We start from the raw sequence: 25535 nt of genomic DNA, 5'->3' as shown, positions 1-25535 counted from the left end.
GTCAGAAAAACCGTACAACTAATTGCAGTATTGTTTAGTGCTAAAATATACTGTTAGTGTACATTATATACATACCATACACACATACTTCATCAGACAGTATACTGAAGGTCATAATCTACAACATTTCAGATTACTAAGAAAACACTTACAAACATTACTTACACTAACACGGGTTTCCCTGCTATCTTAGGGCTGTTTAAAACTTCAGTCATCGCTTCCTTTGTTTCTTCCATTCTTTCAATGTCACTAGAATCCACAACAAATATTACACCATATGACTCAGCGTAGTAATTTCTCCATATGTTCCGAATTCGTTTTCCACCTCCTAAATCAAAGATGGTGACTTCAAAGCGTCCCTGTTTAAGGTCAATCTTGGAAAACCCAACCGTTGGTGCTACATCTTCAGGAGACTCTGTCAGAGAGATCACAGAAGAAGAACCTTTTACTGAAGTTTCCTTAGTCATTTAAAGAGGAATTTACATTGTAATTTCTGCAGAAAAAAAAAAACTGTATATTTTAAACACATGGAACAAGCTTTCAATGTTACTTGACAGCATGTTGCTAACCACATATTTTACATTAATATTTTACTTCTCCTCAGGAAATTTTATATTAACACACTACTCTCGATCAATTATTTTACATCAATTGAGATAGAAGCACCGGGGAAGAAAAAAGAAAAAAAAAAAAAAAAAAAAGGAAAATTGGCATTATTTTATATTTAATACCACTGTTGAACGTTGCTGTATTTTTTTAGTTTTAATAACAGATGTGTTCCATCCCAGGTGCTCCCATCCAAACAGTATAGAACAGTATACAGCAACTGTATGGTATTAAACTAAGTCTGAGATGCAAAACAAAACAGTCAATGTATTATGACCCAGAAAGCCTTCCAAGTGAGAATGTGTTCATTACACTGCACATGAGGATTCAGAATAGACCCCTCACCAGAGCAGCTTAGGCCAACACTCCAGCAAGAGAATGGAACACCTGCTTGTGGAAGATTCCAACTTCAAAATTCAGTCTTTGTTTTGAGGAATATTTTGCATTGTGAACTGTACTCACTGTACTTGCCTGTACAAGAGAACAATGAGAGCAAGAAGGTTTGCTAAGGGTAAAAGTTACTAATGATGCAGAATTTAAGGTGATACTGTTGAAACGTTCATTCCTGTTGTACTGCAGGGTTCAACAACAAGCAGTGTGTGTGAAAAATCAGCATCTGTTGTATAAGCTGCAAATCCATTTAGGCAAATATATCTACTGACTAGTTGATTTGCCCACATTTAAGAACCAAAATACATTTGGAGATGGTTTCTGCTAAAACTCACCAACTGTAACTGTTGGTTATGATACCTTTTTTTCCAAGCTTGAAAAACAAAAACACTTGAAGGTTCTAAGCTCTGCAAGTTCTGTCACAGAACAATTTTATTCTTTTCCTTAAGGCAAACACATTTCAAGCCCTGGGAAATAGCCACAGAAGTCAGAACTACTGTTTTATGGAGCTTCTCTTTAGGAAGATTCATACCTTCTTTTTTCCTCCCTCCCAAAAAAAAAAACAACTTTCAGAAACAACAGGAATTTTTAGCTGATAAAGGCATTAAAGTTGATCTTGAAACAGAACGGAAGGCTAAATAATACTCACATTTTCACAGTAAAGATTCTGGAACACAAATGTGAGCTCTTTCCTAGCTTTATTCATAACTGAGCAAGTCACTGAACACGCATAACACGCGTAAATAGAAAGTCGACACAAAGTCTGTCAAAACAATTTTGAGAAGTCTCTTGTGTAAACAGGATGCAAGTTTTTAAAAAATCTCAATCTCGTGAGTAAAAAAGCACCTTAAAGAATTATTGTTTTCGTAAGCACAAGTTTTATCTCAAATCATATCATGCTTGAAAGTGATACTGGGCAGTGCTAAGTACCCTCCAAAATCAAGTGGTCTCTCACAGAAGAAAGTGCCTACAAAACTGCTACTGCTTGTCTGGAGACAAAAAGAAAATGATATAAAATATATCATTAAAACTATTGCTTATGTTATACACATACACATGCAATTTCATTTGTTTAGCCTCTTCCTAATTTCATATCAGAAATCACACAGCATGTGCAGGACAACCAAGGGATCAGGCCCAGCCAGAGTGGGTTCATGAAAGGCAGGTTCTGTTTGATCAAACTTAATATGCTCCTTCTTAATGTTAATTCAAACTAACTGTGAATGAGAACATTACCTACAGACTTGAGTATCTTTCCTATATTTTCTTTTATTTAAATCACATAACAACTTTCTTTCAGCTATTTGCTGAAATACCCAAGAAAAAAATCTTCCCACTCACGAACATGCTAATGATGCTCACAAAAACAAAACAAGAACACTTACCTGGAAAAGATTCTGCTGCAAATTTGCATTTTGCACAATAACAATACTCATGAGGTGTACTCATGGCATGTAAGTACTGAGGTACTCTGAACAATGATTTGAGATTTCCAAAATAATTAAAAATGCCCCTGAGGAATAAGTTTTTATGCGAATGGACCAAAGGCTCTAGCGCTGCATGGGTCAATGTCTTATGAGGCAGCTCTCCCTTATATTCACATCACCTCTATAATATACTATTACCCTTGAGCAGTAGCAATGCTGCTTGTCAGCTGCTGCTGGTGTGTTAAGCTACACTAAGCTCACCCAACATTATCGTAACAACAGTGGTTAAAAAGTAGAGCTTCCTCTACTACTTCCCCAGAGCATAATGTACATGACTTGAAGAACCTACTTTTTTCATGTCACTCTAGCACGATGTGCCAGATTTCAAAAATCAGGATCTTTATGTTTCCATACAAGACCATTTAATTTTTCCCTTACTTACCTGCAACTCTGCACATAGTGGAGCCTGCAACTTGTTTATGTTTACTACCAGACTCATAGAGAAGAGCACAATCACCAAAAATTTAATTTCAACAACGTACAATGAGAGGAAGAGATAAATCAAGAGATGGAGAAACGTGTTAGATGAAAACGATGTAAAGCAAGTAATTATACTATTTCAACACTACAGTTAGATGATAAATTAGTTGCTTACCTCCTTGAATTCCTCGGACTGTAGCAGTTTTGCCAGCATTATCAAGACCCACCATTATTAATGTCACCTTCCTCCAAAAAGAATGAGAAAAAGAGAAAGATATTTCAAGTCCTTTTCTTTCTTGTCAGATATCACTTTTTTTATTGAGGGTTTTTTGTGCTTTTTTTTTTGTTTGTTTGTTTGTTTTTAGATACATTTGTATAAGATTTCCCACAAAGTAGTTGAAAGAATAAATCTCAAAATATCTAATTTGTAGACATTGTTACATTTGTGTATCTGCCATTGGATAAGTCAAACCAGAACAAGGTACAAAACGAGAAGTCCAGTACTGCACTTTAAGTTACATGAGACAAGTTATATTTGCCCACTAAATTTTAATTTCAGGGTACTGTATATATATATAAATATATATATATAAATATTTCTTTCATAGTGTTTATAGTAATTTCTTTCAGTTAGTTTCCACATTCTTGATTTTTGATCATCTCTGTCTCAGACAAAACTGTGGTCTTGCTTATACCAGCAATTTCTGTATCAGCCAGTGAAGCTGAACAACACCATAAAAGAACTAAAAACAAGTGGGTTGACAACATAGGAAACTATAAGCTATGTGGCTCTGGTATTCATGTCTTTCCCCCCCCCCCCCAAGCATGAACAATTGAAGCTGCATATGTGGAAATCAGTTGTAACTAATACACTCTGTATACTCAAATTAGTGCACAGACTAGAATTTGTATTAGGACAAGACTTTAAGTAAAGCCATAGGTAAAATACACTTATGTATAAACCTTGATTATTCCTCCAATTCATGAATACTAAAACAAGTACAAGAAATTTGCTAAACTTTATGCTCCTAGGCATTGCAACACTAAATGCATCACTATTTCCAGTTTTGAAACTATAATAACATCATACATGAAGTATAATTCATCTGCATTCTTCAGAATAGGCAAAAAGCTCTGAAAAACCCTAAAAATGAACAACAGGATCATATCAAATCAAACTTCAAACATAAGCTGTAACTGGAACAGCCACAAACACTTATAAACTTACAACTGTCTACAACAAAAAAAAGCTTCTATCAAAAAGCTGTTTAGGTCAATCTAAGCAGCAACATGGTCAGCAAAATCTCAACTTTCCCAGCATACAAGAGTGAATTTTCCATATGAGTGAAGTTTTGAAAAAAGAAAAAAAAAAAAAAAAAGTGATGTATCCCTTATTTCCCTTCCCAATTTGTAAGCAGTTTGAAATCAAGTCTGTGCATCTTTGCTGACTGGAAGGAAAATAATGCAGCATGTCAAAATAAAACTGACATTAAAAAAGAAAAATGGAATAGCGGTTATATTTTAGAAGGAGATCACCAAGTTGATCACAAAATGAAGCATTAAGTTACTTGAAAGAAAAAACTAGAATTACACTGGGGGTATGGTATACTCCTCACAGTATTTTAACAGCTATACTTCAAAATCTCAAAATGGAGAAGGTAAATTGATTAAATTTTATATAAACATTCTAGCATCTCCCCATAAGAAACTGTATGCAAAGGATGGTATTTTGAACTTTATACTTTCAGTCAGAAACAAAGTACCTACATTACCTACATTGAGTGATTAACATTTTTAAGTCCAGAACACACGCTGATTCTCAGTTGGAGTTTAAAAAAATCTTGAAATAGAAAAAAAATATATATACTTTCACATATTTACCTGACAGGCTCCTGCCACCGTTTTAACCAGGTGCAACAATTGGCCATTAGGTTGAACATCTCTCTTCCCTAGCCATCCAGAGCCTTGAAAGCTTCAGAAACAGTGTGGACAGGTCAGACCAATGCAGGAAGAACGGGAGCCTGTAGATGCCCAGGTATTCTGACCTGTCACCCCTAGCAAGAAAAACAAATGCAGTTAGTCCCAATGTGTAACCAAGACAAACCATCCATATGCACAGCACACAGCAGCAGCAACCTGTTTATTCAGTATCTCTACACTAAACCCCAACAAAGCCCCACTGCATCCTTCACCCTTTTGCACTTTGTTTGCCCTTGTTTGGGTAGCAATACCACAGCACTTACACAAAATAATAATGCAAGATCTGTGCACATCAGGAAAACAGCAAGTTAGAATAGTACAACACATCAAGCTATGAAATTTCAGTGCCTGTTCAGCAATTGCATTGCACAGTGCTCCTGGCTATGCAATAACACCCAAATTCAAGCACAAGTAAGGCCTAAGAACATAAAACAATAAGACATTAAATGCAAACAAAATGTCATACCTGCTACATATATTCATTTACCATCAGTTTCTTTTATGCATCAAGGAAACTGGGTTCTTTAGAGGGTACCTTGAGGAACAGGTAACTCAGCATACTACTTTTCACTAAATTAAAGAGTAGAATCAAGTATCTGTCATCTTACAATTCCATTTTCTACCCTCCAAGTGTAAGAAAAAGAAACAGAATATTGTTTTCTGATGCTGTTTTGTGGAATAAAATATGGGCTGCCTGATTGCATACATGTCTATTAACTACAAAACAGCACGGCTTACACAAACCTTGCAGTCAAACACCCAAAGATGAAAAAGCTACTGAAGACCTTCAGTCACTTCAGCTACAACAGTACTACTATGAAAAATAGCAGTATAAATATATCCATGGAAAGTCCTTCACGGGCAAGCCTGGATGAATGTTAGTGCATAGCTCTGAAGTCACTATGCTCCTCCTAGCGTGCTATACTGGCTCTGGCTGTGATGTATATTCTCTTCATAGCATAGTGCTGAGCTTTAGATTTTTTGCTAAAATGCTGCTGATACCACAGTTGCTGAACAGTGATCACACGGCATCAAGGTTTTTCTCTTTCCCACTCTGCCTTACCATCAGAGGAATGATAGTTTTAAGCTCAACATATTATACGCGGATCACTCCAAAAGTAATGCCTCCTATTTATTTGCATGGAAATTACAACAAAGTGCACTGTAACACTATTTGGAGGAGATAAATGTTATCTGCAAAACACTCCTTTTCAACATAGTCAACATCATTAGCTATGCCTTACTGTGCTGACATCCACTGGTCAGCCACTGTAGACAGGAAAATTCCCTCAAGGAGATATAAACCTGGAGGTAAATAACACAGTATTCCAGTTGTGTATTACAAGAACTATTTAAACCAAGGCAGGATGAGCCTTTTGCAGGGGAACCAGGACCGTACAGCAGTAACTCACTCCAAGCACATACTGGCATCCCACAATCCGACATGTCTCTTGACCTGTACTGGACAGCAACCTCCACAGATAGGGCCCAACTCATCAACTCTACTCACAGACATTTGCCAAGGGGGAAGGAGGGAAACACACTGAATAGAGAACTAATATCTGTGCTACCTCAAAGGGCAGACGATGGTGGTTAATAACATGCCAATCTCTCCTCTAGAGGCTGTCCCAGAGATAGTTATTCTCTATTGGTAACTTAACTCGATGTCATCTGACAGCAGTAATGCTTTGAATTGCCACAGCAAATCTCCTGAAGCTCTTTTCTCAAAGATCCCTTTTTAACCAAAATAATTCTTTTATTATTTTAAATGATAATTAAGCTCAAACTAGGCCACATTCAAGGGAAGTAGAAAACTGAGTAAGTTTAACTTTCTAAACTTCTTCCTAATTTAAACTAATCAAAGTGGGGAAAAATTGAGAAGCTATCCCTAACACTCATTATCTCTAACACAGAATGATAGTTTACATAATTTATGTGGGTTGTAATTGAAGACTCTAGACCTTACAAAGCTGATGCATTCAAATATGCCTTTGTATTAGTCTGATATCATTTAATATCACAAACAGATCAGATTTCTTCCAGAGCAGACAACAGATATTCTTTAAATATTTACACTGCACCTGAGAACAGCTTCTCTACAAGACTCGTGTGTGAGGAACGGAGAAGCTCCTTGAGAGAACAAGATGATTAGAAGTATTCCAAATATAAATACCAGGTTCTGAACAACTATAAAGGCCTCCAAGAAAACTCATGACATGGAATACAGTGCCTAGACCAACAAGCAAGTACCAACAAAGTTAATCTTGAGAACATGACTACACAAATTCATTTTCAGGACACAAATGTCACCACTTAAACAAATCTCTTCCCATGTTACACATGCTGTCCAGCTTTACAAAACCCACAAGCTCAGAAACTGATAGAAGTGTATAGTTAAGATATAACAACACTTAGGTAGCAACTCAGCAGAAGCATCAGGGACAAGAGCTGCGAAAGATTCAACTTTTAGGTAAGAGAACATAAGAGAATTACCACAGAAACTAAGAAAACAATAATAAATAACTGCATTGACCGTTGTAATTTTAGATTAAGATCAAGTGCTACTTAGCAGCCCATATGTAATGTGATCCAAAGTACCAAGTACCAGCAATTACAAAACTCAAAATCATCTGATTAAGAGATTCCTCTATTTCCACATCAAAGTATCTTTTAGATTATTCACTGTCAAGAGTTTACATGAAGCATTCTGCCCTTGGTAGAGAATTTTCCATTGCAATATCAAACCTTCATCTTCCTTAAAGAATAACTAAGCAAAGCATTTTAAGCTTACCCTTCTCAGAAAGTTTAACTATTTCCTGCTACGCTGCTTCTTAGAATCATTTGAGTTGGAAGGGACCCTAAAAGGCCATATAGTCCAACTGCTGCAATGAACAGGGACACCTACAGCTCCATAACGTTGCTCAGAGCCTGGGCCAGCCTCCCCTGAATGTCTCCAAGCATCCACCACCTCTCTGGGTAACCTGCTCTACCACCCACATCTACTACCCTTACCATAAAAAAACTTCTTTCTTAAATCCAATCTAAGTTTCTCTTTTTTCAGTCTGAAATCACTCCCACTTGTCCTGTCACATCAGACCCCGCTAAAGTGCACTCTCTCCTTTCTCATAATCCCCCTTCAAATATTGAAAGACTGCTGTCAGGTCCCCTTATCTGACTTGTTTGAATTCTATCAATAAAGACAAAGAGCTCTAGTTGAGTTGCATTATGTTTTGAACAGCCAGCCAAGCAATTGAGCAGTGATGGAAGCACACTTCACCCAGGTCTGAATACCATCACATCAGCCAAAACTTCAGCGTAGTCAACAGGCACACAAAGTACAAGCAGGAACACAGTTGGGCTTTAGGTCACATCACACCTGCCTTGTTCAGTAGCTCTTGATCTTAATCTAGAGTGACAAGAGTTAATGCAGTAATCTATTTTGTTTCTCCCAAGTCTAAAGCACGTAAGTATTTGTGCAAGTAGACAGCTGGGATCACCACATAAAGAACTACTACAGAACGAGCAGTCCGAGTCCTACCTCGTTTCTTCTCAAAGAGCAGGCTGCCCTAAGACATACTCAAAACACTGGATGCATCCAATTGGATGGATCCCTCTGCTGCGGGAGCACACTTGTTTTTAAAACGACCCATTAGAAGAATCACAGAATCACAGAATGACCCGGGTTGGAAGGGACCTCAAGGATCATGTAGTTCCAACCCCCCTGCCTAGCAGGGCCACCAAACATACACATTTACTAGATCAACATACACATTTACTAGATCAAGTAGTAAAGAAGCAGCTCTCTCCCCACACCTACAAGCCTAATTCACGCCCAGGCTGCCGCTACGGACACACAGCGGCCGATACAGGTCCCACACTTACCAGAGATGGAGTCGCAGCGGTGCGGCCTAGTCGGGCCGGGCGGGCCGGTTCTCTCCTGCGGGGGCGGCTGCAGTCCGACCCGCCGCGCCGGGGTCACGTGCCCCGCGTCCCGCTAACGCCAGGCCGCCCATTGGCGGAAGCCCCCATCGGTAGGGACGCGTAACCAGGCCGGTAACCCGTGGTTACCGCCAACGGGCCGGGAAAATGGACAAAATTCACGGAGACGGAGAAGCGCGGAGCAAGGCACCGCCGCGCCGGGAACGAGAGGCAGGACGGCGCTCGGCCAATAGGAGCACCACGCTCCGCACCGCCCGCTGGGCCGGCCCATACGGGGCGAGGAGGCGCGGCCAGCTGTGTGCGGCTCGTCCCCGGTGCGGGCGGCCGGGCGGCGATGTGCCCTACGCGGCGGGCGACTCTCGTCCCGCTCCCATTTGGAAGAAGCCCCGCCGCCCGGCAGCTCCCGGCGATGAGTCCCGCGGAGCTCGCCCGCCGCGCTTCCCAAGCCGGACGTGGCCGGCGATTGTCGCCTTGGCGCTGCCCCCCGGCGCCCTGCTGACGCTCGGGCCGGGCACGGCCGTCGGCCTCGGCCCAGCCTCCCCCCCCCGCCCCGCTGCCCCTCCCTCCCGCCCCCAGAGGCTCGCCCGGCCCCGCCACCCCGCACAGGAGCCGTCGCGCAGTCCCGACGCCGTGCCCGCTCCCCGCCGCCCGCCGGCAGCCATGAGGCCGCGGGGCGGGCGGTGCGTGCCGCTGCTCGCCGGCCTGGCGGTGGTCGTCGCCCTGGCGGAGGCCGCGACCTGTGAGTGGGGCGGGGGACGAGGGCGGTGGGGGAACGCTGCCCCGAGACACGGAGCCACCCCCAGCTGGGGGCTGCGCGTTCGGAGTCGCGGTTCGCGGTTACGGTGGGGGCTGTAGGGCCGCTCTGGAGCCCTTACGCTTGGACCTCTTAGATACAGTGGTGTATCTGGGGCAACCAGAATTAGGGCTGAAAGCAAGCCTGCTTCTGACGTGTCTTACTAATGATTAAACGGGCAGAAGACAAAACTAATGTTTACTAATCAGACTTCTGTTTGAATGGCAGGGATTCAGGCTAGGAGAACAGTATGGAGGGATGAAAGTTCATTTTAGAAATTAGGTTTGAACTGGCCCTAAAAATAGGCTTTTTTTGATACGCTCTTTTCTCCTGCTTTTCTAATGCTTTCATAGAATCGTTTGAGTTGAAAGGGACCCTTAAAGGCCATCTAGCCCAACTTCTCTGCAATGAACAGGGACACCTACAGCTAGATCAGGGTGCTGGGAGCCCCACTCAGCCTCACCTTGTGTGTCTCCAGGAATGGGGCATCCACAACCTCTCTGGGCAACCTATTACAGTGCCTCACCACGCTTATAGTAAAACACTTTTTCCTTATATCCAATCTAAATCTCTCTTCTTAGTTTGAAACCATTTACCTTTGTCCCATCACATCAGACCCTGAAGGTGTGTTCCCTTGTTTCTCACAGGCCCTTTCAGATACTGAACTTATATATTTTATTTCAAATTTATGCCTACTTATTTATGTGAAAATGACAGCAGATAGAAAGAGCACAGTAATGCTATTTGATGGAACAAATTCTCAGCTACAAAACACTCTTTCAGCATAGGCTGAAACAAGTGATGAACAAGGGCCTGCATGCTCTGCTTTTAAACATCCGCACCAGTGGAGGTGACGCACTGTCACTTTGCCCACTGCTGAATTGCACCACCTACTACCTGACATCCACTGTTTAGTTTCCCTAAATATCCAGCAAGTGTTGATGAATGCTAGTGGGTGCCATTTTTCCCATGGGGAGGAATTCATTGACACGCTTTTGTTTCATACATAATTCCATGTCAGATGGCATTTTGTCAGACTGCCCATCTGTTGCACAGCAACAACATGTGATGGAACGCCGATGAGAAGGTTCAGCCTCTACTGCTATAGGACCAACATCTGTCTCCGACATCATGGATCAACATCATAAAATAGGAGCATTACTTCTGGAGCAGGCATCATATGTACACTGTTCTTTTTTATACAAATGTTAATCTGTAATGACATGCAGCAGCAAGCAGTGCCGGACTAATTGCAAGCTTTATAAATGTTGTGCAACATAAGGGTGTTTAATTTTTGGGCAAGACAGAACAGACAAACATTAGCAGTTAGTTGGCTTTAATTTGTTGGTTGCATAAAGCTTATGTCACTGATATGCATTTCTAAAGACTCTAGGATCCTAATTATGGAGTTGACTGCAGTGCAACAGCTGTACAAATAAGGCAATTCCACTATCTAGAGCATCATCAGTTTTAGCTTTTATTCATCATTTTGGGTATGTGAAGTTCCTATGACAGCAGTACTAGACTACATTGGCTTTCCATAACCAGCATATATGATAAGGAGCTCTAAGCTGTGCTGAACTAGCCCACTTAAGGCAGGTTTGTGGCTATCTGTGCACTACAAATTAGCTCTAAGGAACCACTCAAGTCTTATTCTCTCATTCTTTTTCTCCTTCTTTATCAAGAGTATTGCTTTTAAACAGGCGTTTGATAACTAGACACTGCACTGTGTCTGTGCAGAGCCTGTTGATTGAAACTGAAGCCAGGATTTCCAAGAGGCTTCAGTGATATTTAAATAAAATACACCAAGTTTCTTAAGGGTTAACTATTGGTTTGGCAGGGTCAGGAGTTCACTGGAGTTTCCTGTAATCAAACTGGCAGCAACAGCAGGGAGGACTTTTTTTTTCTTTCCCTATTAAAAGTCCTGTCCTGATCCTTGTGAGGAGAAAACAGTAAATATACTACTAAGTCTGTACATGTGAAATTTGCAATAAGACATTTCATTTAAACTCAGAAGCTTAAAGAAGTATTCATGGAGGCTGTATTGTAGAATATGCCCATTTCCACTACCGCGCAGTATTCAAAGCAGGTAATGTTATATCTGGTATCCTGCAGATATAACACTATATATCACTATATAGCACTGTACTTACTTGGAATTTTATTGCTCATTATTTATTAAAAATTGAGATGAGAATGATGGTCAAAACAAGAACATTTAAAGTCAGCTTTGAATTAGGCCTCATCTTCACCACAGAAGTCTCTGCCCCAAAGCTGTATCAGGAAGCTTACACTGGTGCTAACCATAAACAAAATTGGCAAGAGGTTTTCTGCTTGCACACTTACTTAGTTTTTTGTGGTAACATACACCAATGAACGCTCTTTTGTATCAGCATAATCGTATATATATGAGTTTTGTGCTTCTCAAGACGTTCCAGCAGAGCTTTGTACTGAACTCCTGGCCATATTACTGTTGTGAATCAGTCTTCACCTTACAGAGATCTTTCCAGTCTCCATTAAGACTAACTCGTAGATCGTGTACATAAGAAGAAATGAATCCTCCGAAACCAGGCTGATGTGTACTCAAATACTGAGAACAGAGCACTTAGTCTTACCTATTTCCTTACCTTAAGGATTACTCTTACCAAATTCACCAAGAAAATCAATTTGAAGCTATAGTCTTATTCTGCATCAAATACTTTTAGGATGCCGTAACAGAAAGGTTTCATCAGGTCATTGTCCATGTTGAAGCACTTCAGAGTGCTTCAGCTGTGTTTGCCATCACTTGATTGAGAGCTTTGTGTTTAGGGTGCTATGGTTTTAAGTTACATCTGTCACTTGAAAGCCATTCTGCCTTCAAGTTCTGTACATCATTAGCTGTTCTTCCTAAAAGGCCTTTTAAGTTTTTCCTCTCTTAGTGCTTTGGGAGGCTATTCCCTGACAGTTGGCTGCTGGCATGTCTCATAAAAGTACCCTTGGTTTGAGGTATTACAAGCTCATAAACCCCACTGAACTGACTATACTTAAATTGATCTTCACAGACTAGTGATGAATATTTAAGTACACTGTATCTGATTTGCACAGTAGGTACCACGACCCTCTCATAGTTACACTAGTAAGACAGGTTACTTGTAAAAGCTGGTAAAAGAAGGGAAGGTGCAGAAGTGCCATACTGTCTAGTTAAGCATCTGCCAGCCATGTTCTTTAATCCTGTGAGCTGGAGTTCTTCCTATTATGCTTATCCATTTTTCTCTTAATCACAAGGTATGTCCAAAAATAAAATCAATGAGGCAGTCTAATTTAGTGTTATCGTGTGCTCTTCAAAGAGCACTGGACCAAATGGATATATTTCTATTGTAATACAATTTCAGAACTCATTTCTTCACCAATTGTCTAAGTGTCAATAAAACTGCAGTAATAAGATATGTGAAGATTAGGAATGACTCACAACATGATCAATTTGAAATACAAAAGTTAAGTAGGACTCCATTTTACCTGTGTCAGATGTGGATGTCGCTTCAGGTTGTTGGCCTTGATATTTTTTGGAACGTCATTATCTTTGTCACATTCTTTGTAGTTCTGAAAAACCAAAATGTGTTAATTACATATAACAGGTATCCTGATTTCTGTAAGACACATTTTTGATCACATATATAGGATCAGAATGTTCTAGGTGAAGGAAGCAGGTAATAGAAAAGGTTTAAGAGCATTTTTCTGTTTACAACATCATAGCTTAAAAAAAAAAAAGAGTGATTATAGCATTTAAATTATGTTTCAGGCACAGCATTGCATGAGGTTTTTGTTGTGGCTTTGCAGTTTTTTTGGTCAGAAACAGCTAGAACGTGTACCTAAAACAGATTCCTGAAATGATCGTGCCTATACGTAGGAAACAGCCACTTCATGAGTAATCACTTAATTCAGACATTTATAAAGGAGTCTCATATTTGTCTCATATTTCAGCAGTTAAAAATAAATAACAGAGCTCTTTTGTTTCTACCAAGTTTTATCCCACCAGTATGCCTCTGAGTTCCTGGCGAGGAAACGTCGAGCAAATTCTTTTATGGAAGAAAGTAAAAAGGGAAATTTAGAAAGAGAGTGTGTTGAAGAATTATGCAACAAGGAAGAAGCCAGAGAAATCTTTGAAAACAATCCTGAAACTGTAAGTGTGTGATGAGTATCTGTGAGATAAATAGTAGTTCTTTGCAGTGGGATTCTGGAAGTACATAGAATTCACACTGTGAAGCATAAAAAAAATATACCAAAACCTTGCAGACCAAGGCTGAAAGTCTCCTGTGTATAGAACCAATTAATACTAAACGACATATAAGCAAAGAGAATAGTTGAGTAGATATTATTTTGATTTCAGATATGGATCACCAGTTTTAGACCACAGTTGTCAGCAAGCATTCCATGTGCGGAAAGCCTGTTAGCTTCAATTAAAATTTTACACAGAGAATGCATGGCAGTGCAACTCTTTTAATGAAGGGACTGAATGTATTACTGTGATCTTTTTTCCTAGTGGAGATAACTGTTCCTCAGCCCATTCCCACTGCACGGTATTTAGCATTAGGAATATTGTATTCAGCTTCATCCTGTAAAGGGTCTATTATGTACAAAATATATGTGCTTAAATTGAATTCTTGTTTTGCAAGCAATGTATTACTTCTATGTTCTGTCTTTGATAACACTGCACATATTTGGAGATACTGTTTGTTAATATTTAAGAAAATTAAATAATTTCAACAATCAGTTGTGCATAAAAAAATTCAATTTAAACAAGACTTCACTTTAATATAAACTTCTCAGGTTTGTTGTTTTGTTTTTAATTTCTATTTTTTAACTTCCCTTCTTTACCTGCAGATAAAAAAGGAGGCTTCTCTGTCTCCAATAATAATAAGATCCTCCCATCCTAAGAGAAATTATTCAGATTTTCATTTTGACCTCCAATTTGTTATTGCATCCAATTCACTTCCATTGCCTTCACTTCGAAGTTGTCAAATTCAGTGCAGAACCTTAATTTTCTCTCCACTGAGTTCTGTATTATGAAATAATCTATCTTACCCTAAATAACAGAATATATGGCAAGTTTTATTTGTATCATTAAGAATCCAAACTATTTTCTTTTTTGCTTCTTTTATAGTTATAAGACAAATATGTTTTAGAACATATTCAGTGTATTTTGCTGTAATTCTGTCTACCTTCAGTTTTTCTTACCCTTTCCTTTTCTTTTTCTTTCTGCAGGAGTATTTTTATCCCAAGTATTTAAGTAAGTACAAGAAACTTGAGCAACTCTACTGTGTCATTCACTACCCTTCCTATTTGGATAATGCTAGTTTTGTTATTTTGCCCACAGCACTAAAAGATTTCCATGCTGATTATAATGCATAGTAGCTCCTTGGCAGTTTGATGTGCATAGATCCCAGCACTAAGGCACTAAGAAAGTTGGTCTGTGATCATCTGTCCTGAATATGCCCAGACAAGTATTTTAATTCATACTGTGAGAAGAGAGTCTTTAAAGATGACATGCATATGCTGTTGTAATTTCAGTCTAAATGAGTGCCTGTATCCTATGTATTTGCATTCACAGGCTGCCTTGCCTCCTATAGAGCAGGAGTTTTCAGGGTTTCTGCAGTTACTCCAGATTCTCCCGCTGACCTGAGGGCATGTGTCAATGGTAAGTGCTGCTGCTAAATGCTTTACCTACTGCACTCACACTTGGATACACACACACTCGCATGTCTAGAAAACAGTTGTTCTTGGCAGAAAAATGCACAAGCCTCTATTTAACTCCAGCAAGCAATTATCTGGGAAAAGAAACTGACAAGCATTTGCAGACTAAGTGACTGTTCTTAAATTTTATAGAACATAGCAGAAAAGAAACAAACTGCTGAGTGGAAGGCAGACTTTTTCCAGATGCATAGAAGTGTGTGCCATGCCAGTTTGCCAATGATTCCTAGTGTGGCCTCAGTACTCTGCCATATCTTTAGTAATTATACTTGACTCTGCCCTTCAAGCAGATCTTTTCTGATGAATTGGGCAGAGACCACCAGCCTTTGTGACATGTACTCTTTGAGACATGGTTGTACTGTAGTCCTTCATGAATGGCATAATACCACCAACTGAAAAATTCAGACCTGAGATAGAAGATAAAAGAAGGCCACAAAATAAAAGTTTATGATGCTGATCAAATATGTAGTGTTTTATGCCCACACATTCATAATTCCAGTGTGAACTGTATGTTTTCTTGTAAATTCACAGGAAACATCAGTAGCTCATTCCCTACTCATCATTGTAGAAATATCTCTCTAAACTTAAACTTTTACAGCGTAGATGCATCAGAGAAATTTTCTTACTCTTAAGCGTCTCTTCCTGTTTTTGTGACTGAAAGCAAAACAAAGTGAAAAATATCCTTAATAATGACACTATATGTGGTCATGGATGAACATATTTTCCAGATCACTTAGTCAATGTGCCTGCTGTCACAAACTAAAATGTACTCCCATTCATGTCACACTTCCTCACTCATTAGAGGTTCTGTGAGGAAAGAAATTAGCAGAGCTGTGTGAATGCACAGTGTTTCTGCATTACCCATTGAAAACAACTAGTTAACTTGTTATTGTATTCCTCCATTTGGATTCACAGTATTGAAGAAAAACATGTTACTGTTGGTCAGTCAACAGGAAAAAGGACAAGTTAAGAGAGCTAGTGTAAACTCTGCAAGTTTTTCAAAGACTTGACTGTTCAAAAGACTTTATGCAGAGCATTTCTGAGGAGATAATGCTGAGAAATCAGGATAATTAATTCCCATTAGGATTATGACTTTTTTAAAAATGTATTTTCATTGACTCACGCATCTTACCATACTGAATATCCAGCATTTTTTTCATTTTAAAAGTTTTGTGTTTATTTAAGTAATTATCCAAATTGCTTTGATAGTGTCAAAATGAAAAATCCAATTTTCCTAATGAGAAAGAAAATTAATTATAACAATTACTTTAGAACAATACAGGAAGTCCTGTGAATCTCAAGATGGGAAATAAAAGAATAAAAATAACAGTGCAAACAGAATTTAAAAATAGCTTCCAGTTCCTAAACATCATTTCACATAATTGCATACTTAATTGCTTTTGAAAATAAACGATTAAAAAATCCCAATGCTTACACTTATCCACTTATCACCATGGCACATCTTCTGGATACCAAAGACTTAAAGTGGGAGATAATAGAGGTACCAGCATTATGTTTCTTGCCACCTATCTTTTCACTGAAGGCTGAGTAGATCTTATGACATCTAGTTGTTGTCACACATGTTTCTCAGGAAGATTTGCTGAATAGAAGGTCAGAAGGAGCCCCAGATTGGGAATAGAGGAACGCTAGGCCTGCTTTTGAAGCAAGTACCTGCTGCATTACTTCCCTTCTCTGACATCCGAGTCATTCATCTACAGACATAACAACTTTGTCCATTGAGTCCTATCCATCCTGCCTTGCCTTTCTCCTCAAATATATGCCACCAGTTCTTTTTTTTTTTTTTTTTTAAATTTATTAGCTTCCCCAGTTCTCTTCTTCAGTGAGATCAGACTCACTGATAGGCCTTCACCACTTTCTGCTCAGAAACATTTATACTCAGTTTTTTTTTTTGCAGTTGCACACTTCAAGGTTACCTTCCACATCTGTCATTTATATAATACTTTGCTTGTTCCAAGCCTAGTTCACACACTTGTTTCCTTGAGCTACAACAACAGAAATTAGCAAGCAAGAGAAAAAACGTGGGTAGTCATACAAGTTACCTTTGGAAATTGCTGTGACAGAGACAAACATCAGCCCCATTCCATTTATTTCTTTGCAATTTCTTCTGTAAATCTTACCTGAAACTGGAGTCCTTTGGTCTGCAACATAAATATTCAAGTGCAATACGGTAGCTATTCTACAGATGCTGTGTAGTTTTTGAGCTTGGCTGGTCTCTTAAGTTTTGGGATTTGCTTGCAGCAGAATTTAAATATTAAGTTAATTTAATTGACAAATATACTAACAGTTTCTTTAAGCTTTCTTACAGAACTTTAAACTTACTGTTTTGTGGGGCTCAGCATGAAGAAATCCAGTGAGGTCTTTGACACAGAATCACATCAAGTTTCAGTCTGCAGGTTTACTTGCCTGCATCCCAAAATCCTCTTCATTCTGCCTGTTATTTTTGAATAACCTTTTTTCATATATATATTCTTTTTCTTTATAGGAAACATGCCTTGAAATGATGTCCTAAAACTGTACAAGAACATAAATTTAAAGAAGAGACAGTATCTTTGTGATTTCTATGAGCTTGGTGATAAATAATCCATAAAAGTACTGACAGGCTGAAGAGAAATAAATATAAGGACACTTTACATAGTATGCTGATAAAAATTATGAAAATAGAGGAAAAAGTTTAAAGAAGTTACGTATTTTGGGCATAGCAAAAAGATAGCCTTGTGTTCTCTGTCCCAACTATGTATTTTGAGCCTTGTTTCTTGCCAGCACACGTAAAGAATCTTCGGTTGCTTTTTACTATCTTGTTTTTTGTGTGGTTTTTTTTGTGGTTTTTTTTTTTTTTTCCCACATTTAAGTTGATATTTGTGACAGGTGACAGTATTAAACACTGATATATCAAGTCTACACATAGGGCTTAGGCAGCCAAAACAAACCAAGGTATAAGCCTCTCTATGAACACAGTACAGTTTCTTGAACAGAGATGAAGCTCTTGGATTTATTCTGGAGTACTTGTTGAAAATTTGGAATTTCTACTGAAATTTGTGTCAACATAATGAGACAAAGTATTGTTCTTTAAAAGGTTAATTAAGTCATTAATACAAAAAAAAAAATTAGTATCAAGACTTTGGTCACAGTCTGCAAGGATTATTGTGGTTTAGTGAATTTTCTAGTTGTTTTCTGTCTGATGAAGAATACTGGTGGCTTTAGATTTTTTTCACTTGCAGATTCTGGCTTAACAGAATTAATTGTAAGAGTTTTGTATCAATGTCTGATCTTATTCATCAAGCTTCTCCCTATTTTACCAAAGGTAAAAAGTACTTGCGGAAGACAAAAGGAAAGATTATGCTGATCCTTGAGGGAAATATCCTCAAATAACAAGAACTTCTAATGTTTTCATCCTGCAGAAATTTCAAACCAGTGTAGCCCTCTGCCATGCCATAAAGATGGATATAAGGATTGCATAGATGGACAAGCCAGATATACATGCATCTGTAAACCAGGATGGCAAGGAGAGAATTGTGAAGAAGGTATAATCTCTAATCTCATTACAATATTAATTCTTAGGAACATGGTTATGGTTCTACAAGTGCTGAGTAATATCAGATCTTGAAGTATACCTACATGCATAAAGTTGTCAATGGATGTTTTCCCCTGAGCAAAGATTTTTTTTTTTTTTTTTCCTTTCTAGATATAAATGAATGTGAAGATTTCAATGGAGGTTGTAGTCAACGCTGTTCTAATTTGCCTGGAAGCTACCGTTGTTTGTGTGAGGATGGCTACTTCATGCACTCAAATAAACGAGATTGCAGAGGTAGGAAGTAAGGCTTAAGGAGAGTATCATTACATATTAATCCATTGCCTATCAACTATGGGGGAAATAATTTAACCAAGTAGTTCCATAAATGCACTAAATAAGCAAAAGCTGGCATTGCCAATGGAAGATGCAGGCCTGCTTCAACCAGGCTGCTCATCCTACCTTACAGTGCTGCAAGCCTTTGGACAACTGTTTGGTGAACAAGTTCAAGGAACAAAAGTGTTGAAACAACTAAGGTTAAAAAAAATTTTTAGTCACTAACCAGTTTCATATGTCCTTTAATCATGTTGAAACAGAAACATGGAGTGTTGCAACCAGCTAACATTGTTATCGTGAAAATCCTATCTGGCAAACACTGGCTTAGGTTAACTCACTCCAAATTTGCAGTCTTCTTTTGGGAGTTTGTGTGTTTGTTAGAGAACAAATTATTAATGAATCTGAAAATGCTGTACATGAAGAGAAAGATTTGTCTTTCACTCACACACCATAATTTTTTTTCCCCATACATGAATGTGTCAGTTGTCAATTTATTATTGACCATGACCTGTGCATTTCATTCCACTCTGGATAAAGTCTACATATTAAAATAATTAGCAAATCTTTCTTAATTTAAATAAGATCAACCTCATTTCATTTTCACATCGCATATTTTATTCCTGAACCATGCCAACCATCTCAGATAATGTTAAATAATTCAAGAGGCCAGACCTAAGTGTCATCTGCCACTGTTTCTTCCTTCAGTCTCTCTATATTTGTGAATTAATAATGTCTCTGGAAATACCAGGGGGGAAAAAAAGTAGCGTGCTGTTATGCCAAATAGAGAAGACAGGTTAGCTGGCTGCTTAGAATCTCTGAGTTCTTGGGTTGCTGTTGAAAAAATCTTGTTTTGAAAAATATTTTGAAGCTCAAAATACACTAATGTACTTTAACAATTTGGACCAGTGATGTAACTGACTCTTTGCAAAGGTTTTATTATAACACAATGCTTGGCTTAGAAAGAACAAGTTATTTTTAGTGAGTTGACACTAGAATCAATGATTAGCAGACAAAGTGAAATAAGCAAGCAACTAAGAGAAAAAAGTCTCAAAAAAAATTTCTTAGTGAAGATTATTATTAGATTCAGATTTTTTTTTTCTGGAGTTCTACTCTATTTTCAGTCGTGACGTAAGTGCAGATCTGGGTGTTGATTATTCAAAGACCATCAGATTGGCAAATAACTTGAAAACTAATCAGAGTACTAGTTAGGGCATTTGAAAACTGGATTCAAGCGTTTAATTACATCCAACTTTAAAATATACACCAAGGAATTTAAAGTGCACAAGATAACTCACAAAAAGTAGCCTTTAGCTGTTACTTCAAAAACGTTTTGAGTCCTCCCAGGCAGGTTCGCCCCAGTGCAGTGCCATTTCCACAGCTACTACAAAACCATGGGGAAAACTAGAACGAGCCTTACACATGCAGGTGGGAATTAAAGCACTACCAGGGATTGGATATTTTTCTATCTACAAGACATTTAGTTAGATTTCTACTATATATTGTATCCAGTTGTCACATTGACAGTGAAAAATAGGAAGCAACACAGAAGATAAACACTGAAATGATTTGAGGGATGAAAAGACAAGGAGCAACTTGAACATCTGTCAGCAGATGTCTTTATTCCAATAGTTATAAACTGCTATAATAGCAAAGAAAACCTAACTAGCAGGAGACAGTTTGCCAGCTTTACTGTGTTCTTACAGTTTTGGTCAGAGTTAGAAAATAAAAACGGTATGCAAAAGAGTAACTTCTTTTTAATAACTTGTTTGTATTTCTAGATATAAACGAATGTGCATTACATCCAAACATCTGTGGGACAGCAGTCTGTAAGAATACCCTGGGAAAATATGAATGTGAATGTGCAGAAGGCTACGTGTACAATTCAACTTCCAAGAACTGTGAAGGTAGGACTTCTCTTCCTACCTCCTTCCCTCTCATCTTTCCCTTACTTCTTTCCACTTTTTAATCTACTGCTATACAATCTCCAGCATCTCTTATATGATACACTGATTACTATGTAATGACTCACTTGTTTGTTTCAACCCTTCAACCCTTGTTTTCAAGGGTTCATGCTATACTGCAGGCATTGTACACAGTTTCACTGACTTACTCTGAAGTCTTAGAGGATCACAGTATATTCTTATGCGTCCTGCTGTAATGCCAGATGATTTTGTCAGTGCATGGGACATTACCTGTCCCACAGTAAATAGGACTTCTGGTCCAACGTCTCAAACCAACTAACAAGTTTCTTCTGAATAACCTGGAGGAATGCATTTAGCATCTAGGGTGTCTTGTACCCTGTTTCTAAGCACCATTAGAGTTGTGAGGATGAAATATTTCACATCAGTTTAATATATACCTCTAACTTGAGAGAGGTTAAGGGAAAGCAATTAAAAGTACTTAACTATTCATCCGTTTCTTACCAGTTGAGACAGAAATATTTATAAGGAGATAATCACCAAAAATGAAAACAAAGCTTAATCTATTGGTGCCAAAAAGCGCTAATATCATTACCCATCTAATAGGCTGTTTAGGTTTACTTAGCCCTCCCGGCAAGGGACTGAGTCTCTCTTTATATGCCTTTAAATTTAAACTAGTGTAAAGAGTTTTTAACTGGAGCCATTGAAATATAACATTAAATTCAATTGTCTAATCCCTCCTTGAGATCTGTAGGTATGTTGGAAACTATAGGATAATTCTAGGCTGGATGTGACAATTGTATAAAGTACCTAACATTTAAAATGAAAAATACTTCTCTACGTCCAGAAAGAGTCATGGGGGGGGGAAGAAGGGCCTGCATTAGGAGACACTTCCCTCTTTTCTGAAACATAGAGATAGAAGAAAGAAACACAAGACAAATATCTGTAAGTTACAGCAAAGTTGGAAATTATTGATAACTTGATAAAATGGTAAGAAGCCACTCTTTCAAAACCATCATAAAATAGTGACTTTTTCAAGCATTGAAAGTATTTGCATACTTGTCCTACAATGTATTTCACTCTGTTAAAGTTTCTTTTCAGTACACATATTAGGAATTCAGTCTCAGTTGTAAAAGAAGAATATGAGCTTTTAGAGTTTTACTACGAAGGTAAAGATTCTGCCACATACAGAAAATAACATCAGTGATTGATTTTTATTTCAAATGCTAGCTCTATTTTATTGCTCAAAAAGACAAAAAAGCAGTTTGTTGCTGGTTATGAATCTTTTGCTCCATGCAGAATTCTTGTGACAAAGATTTCCATGAAGGTAATAATTGCGTATTCAGACATCTGCTGTTTATCCAGTTACCATGGGATACTGACAGTTTTATGCCCCTTTTTGAGCTACCTGCACTGGAATGAGAAAGAACTCATGGTAGTTTATCTAACAGTCATTCCTTTCACTACTCTTTTCAGATATGTGGGTTGCATCAATATGAATTTAAGTGTTATTTTTCTTTTGCATACAGCAATCCCAGAAGGTTACAAGATGAGAACATAAAAGCAGCAAAGATTTAACTCCTGTATGGAACACAGTGCTGATAATAAGCTTTTAGACATAGTTATAATTATATTAGATGAGTCACCAAATGCTGTCCAAGGTCAGGATAGTGTAGACAGACAGAAATGTAGCCTTTGAGAAAGGCTAAATGGCATTAGTTTTTTGCTATCATATTGCATGTTGGTGGTCAAGGCCAATTGCTAGAAAAATCAGGTTTGAGTTCATTTATACATAATAATATTGGTGATGACTGTTACCATAACGAGAAATAGATTGTTTTTTCCACCAGTTCCCAGGAGAATTTTGCTACAGTTCCTCATTCCCATCTTTTGCAAGACAGCAAAGGAAGAAATCTGTACAATCCAGTCTTTTCCAATACATCTCGTAGCACTTTAGATACAAATTTATATTTTTCTCATCTCATGCTGATGCCATATTTTAAAAGAACTATCTAATTTTTTTTGCATGCCTATCTTCATATTATTTTTCCTTCTCTAAATGGGGAATTTCTAAAGAAGTGGATGAGCCAGTTAATCAAACAGGAGAGAGTATTTCTGCTTTTCAGATATTAGTCCTCCCTAGCACCTGCTCTGAATGTCTGAGACAAGGAATGAGAGGAATAAGACTCTCCCCTTCCCTCATGAATTGTTTAACACACACAAAACCCTGCTTATCCACATTCATGCTCTGGGGAAATTACTGTTTCTCTAGCAGTATATAGATCAGCTCTCTTCTAGAACATCGTTTGCAACTCCTTCATGGCTGATTTTATATCTTAGCAACTCAGCAAAAGCAACTTATTCAGTCTTTCACTGAAAGCAGCTGTATGAACCAAGGGTGCTGCAGCAGATCCATAGGTTTGTCTGAGGAGCTTCTGATGACTATTTTATTATCTGGGACTGTTATTTGAACAGATCTGCGAGAAGCTCTTGAAATAGCTCAAAGAAGCATACAAAAACATTGAATACGACTTGGAAGAAGCAAAGGATGATTTTAAAGCGATTAAAAAAAACTCCAAAAAAATCTAATCCTCTCCTGACTCAGCATTTCTATAATTATTATTATAGAACAGGACAATTAGCTCTGCATGGAGGGATTCTGCTATTTGGTCTGATAAGGGATTCCAGAACAGCTGACTCAGGTGACTTTCATAACTACGCATGAAGCTTACTGTCCTCCTGCTAATTTCATACTCTCTGGAGGGAGACCTTACCCACGAGCATTAGGTTCATTTTGGCAGTGGAAATTTACACTCCCCAAGACTAGCGCAGATCTCTGAGTAACTGATTTAATGATAGAAATTCATCTGTCAAGCAGTGTGCAATAAGCTTTCATAATAGCTTCATAAGCTTATGTTTGTCTGCAGGCTCTGGGTCTGAGGAATGCATTCAAAGCAAACTACTGCTTTCAGAGAATTCAATACTCTGATTTACTCTATTGCTACTGGCTAGCCAGTGCTTATAGTTTTGTTTTTTTGTACTGGCTAGTGTTCACATGCTGGAAGGGGTAAAGAATCTTCCACAGGGAACAATGCCTCCTAAAGTGTCTCTACAGAATTAAGTCCATCTGGAAGGCCAGAGTCTCTCTACTTCCATGCCTCTCAGGAGATGCTGAATTTCATGTTTTATATCTTCACTGTGAAGCAGGCTATAGGCTTTTTTTTCCCTTCTCTTCTCCATATGCTTAGGCCTAGGTGGATTTCTTTCCCTCTTATGATCTTTAGATGATCATAATAATGAAATTTGTTTTACCTATTCTGCTTGCTTTGGAAAATACAGATAAAGCATTCTTCCTACCTACTGCATAGTATGTATGAATTTGTCATTGATATGTTTGATAAAATTATAAAAAACAACCAGCAACAGAATCAGCTTGACATTGTAATCAATGGATCTGTTGTCTTGAGTTTTGAATAGACATGACATTGCCAGTCATTGGAATTTCTTAGGAAATGACTTATACAGTAGAACCCTTTCTACCAACCTGATATTGGGATGGACAACAGCCATTAAGACCATAAATAGTTTAATGATTTCGAGCTGGAAAGGAGTATATATGCCAAATGAAGGAGAAGCAATCAAACAGTAGATGAAGGAAATAGAAGGGTCAAATTTCAGTTCTGAATCAGCAAAGTACTTCTTAAGAACTAAGTTCTGCTGCATGAATAATTTGTGACTAATTTCTTTCAGGCATATGCAGAAATAAGTATGAATAAGGCTCCAAAATAAACTTTTAACTATTGCAACCCACCCTCATATCTTACTCATCTAAATACCACAGGTGACAAAGGCCAAAATAAATGAAATAGGAATCAGTCCATGAGTAGAATGTTTGTAGTTTACAGATACAGGAGTTTGCTTCTATTTACATACATATGTACTTCAGAGTAGCACATTTTAATAGGACAGCTTTCTCAAATTCAAGCAATGAAAAATTCTTAACACTGGCAAATGTTATTTGAAATCTATAATTTCAGGCATAGTCTCAAGTGAATTTATACAGTCATTATATAAGACTATTTCAAGTTATGGTGGTGCAACACAAAAGCATCTGCAAAATGCTATGTCAGATCAGTTCATGGCAACATCCGATGCTGTATTTCTGTATTAACTACTTCTTTTATTCACTTAGCTGAGATTTTGAATTTGTAATGCATTTGAAGAGATTTGAAGCAGAAGTCTCCTTTGCAACATTTTCTGCAGCTATGCACCTAAGATCAATTAGAACTTGAACAATCCACAAGTAGTTGACAGCTATCCAGTTATATCTTATGAACTGTTGTCTGATATGTATCAAACCTTCCACCAGAACAAGAAAGCAGCGTCAACAACAGGTTTCTGTATTGCAT

At 38.2% G+C, this 25535-nt stretch overlaps 2 protein-coding genes across 9 annotated transcripts in view; one reads left to right on the top strand and one right to left on the bottom strand.

Annotated features, from left to right (window-relative positions):
- Positions 1 to 13623, bottom strand: part of ARL13B (ARF like GTPase 13B) — a 45976-nt gene extending 32353 nt beyond the window's left edge. For 4 of the 8 annotated variants that reach the window (XM_015878699.3, XM_015878682.3, XM_015878725.3 and 1 more), the window contains exons 1-4: positions 8766 to 8876; positions 4785 to 4957; positions 3079 to 3149; positions 166 to 415 (exon numbers count right to left, since the gene is read on the bottom strand). In XM_015878699.3, coding sequence (XP_015734185.1) covers positions 166 to 415; positions 3079 to 3149; positions 4785 to 4843 — 380 coding nt within the window. In that variant the 5' untranslated portion in view covers positions 4844 to 4957; positions 8766 to 8876. Of the gene's footprint in view, positions 1 to 165; positions 416 to 3078; positions 3150 to 4784; positions 4958 to 6127; positions 6189 to 8765; positions 8877 to 13110 lie in introns of those variants that run through there. The other 4 variants (XM_015878715.3, XM_085526192.1, XM_032448118.2 and 1 more) reach the window with 3 other exon arrangements.
- PROS1 (protein S) overlaps positions 9423 to 25535 on the top strand; it is a 32351-nt gene continuing 16238 nt past the window's right edge. The window contains exons 1-7 of the mRNA XM_015878668.2: positions 9423 to 9561; positions 13617 to 13774; positions 14857 to 14881; positions 15203 to 15289; positions 18762 to 18884; positions 19046 to 19168; positions 20986 to 21111. Coding sequence (XP_015734154.2) covers positions 9483 to 9561; positions 13617 to 13774; positions 14857 to 14881; positions 15203 to 15289; positions 18762 to 18884; positions 19046 to 19168; positions 20986 to 21111 — 721 coding nt within the window. The 5' untranslated portion in view covers positions 9423 to 9482. The remainder of the gene's footprint in view (positions 9562 to 13616; positions 13775 to 14856; positions 14882 to 15202; positions 15290 to 18761; positions 18885 to 19045; positions 19169 to 20985; positions 21112 to 25535) is intronic.

This window comes from Coturnix japonica, chromosome 1 (genome assembly GCF_054131305.1).
Source record: "Coturnix japonica strain WE chromosome 1, WE-NBRP24, whole genome shotgun sequence".
Classification (NCBI taxonomy): domain Eukaryota; kingdom Metazoa; phylum Chordata; class Aves; order Galliformes; family Phasianidae; genus Coturnix; species Coturnix japonica.
This window is presented reverse-complemented; position numbering and strand designations above follow the sequence as displayed.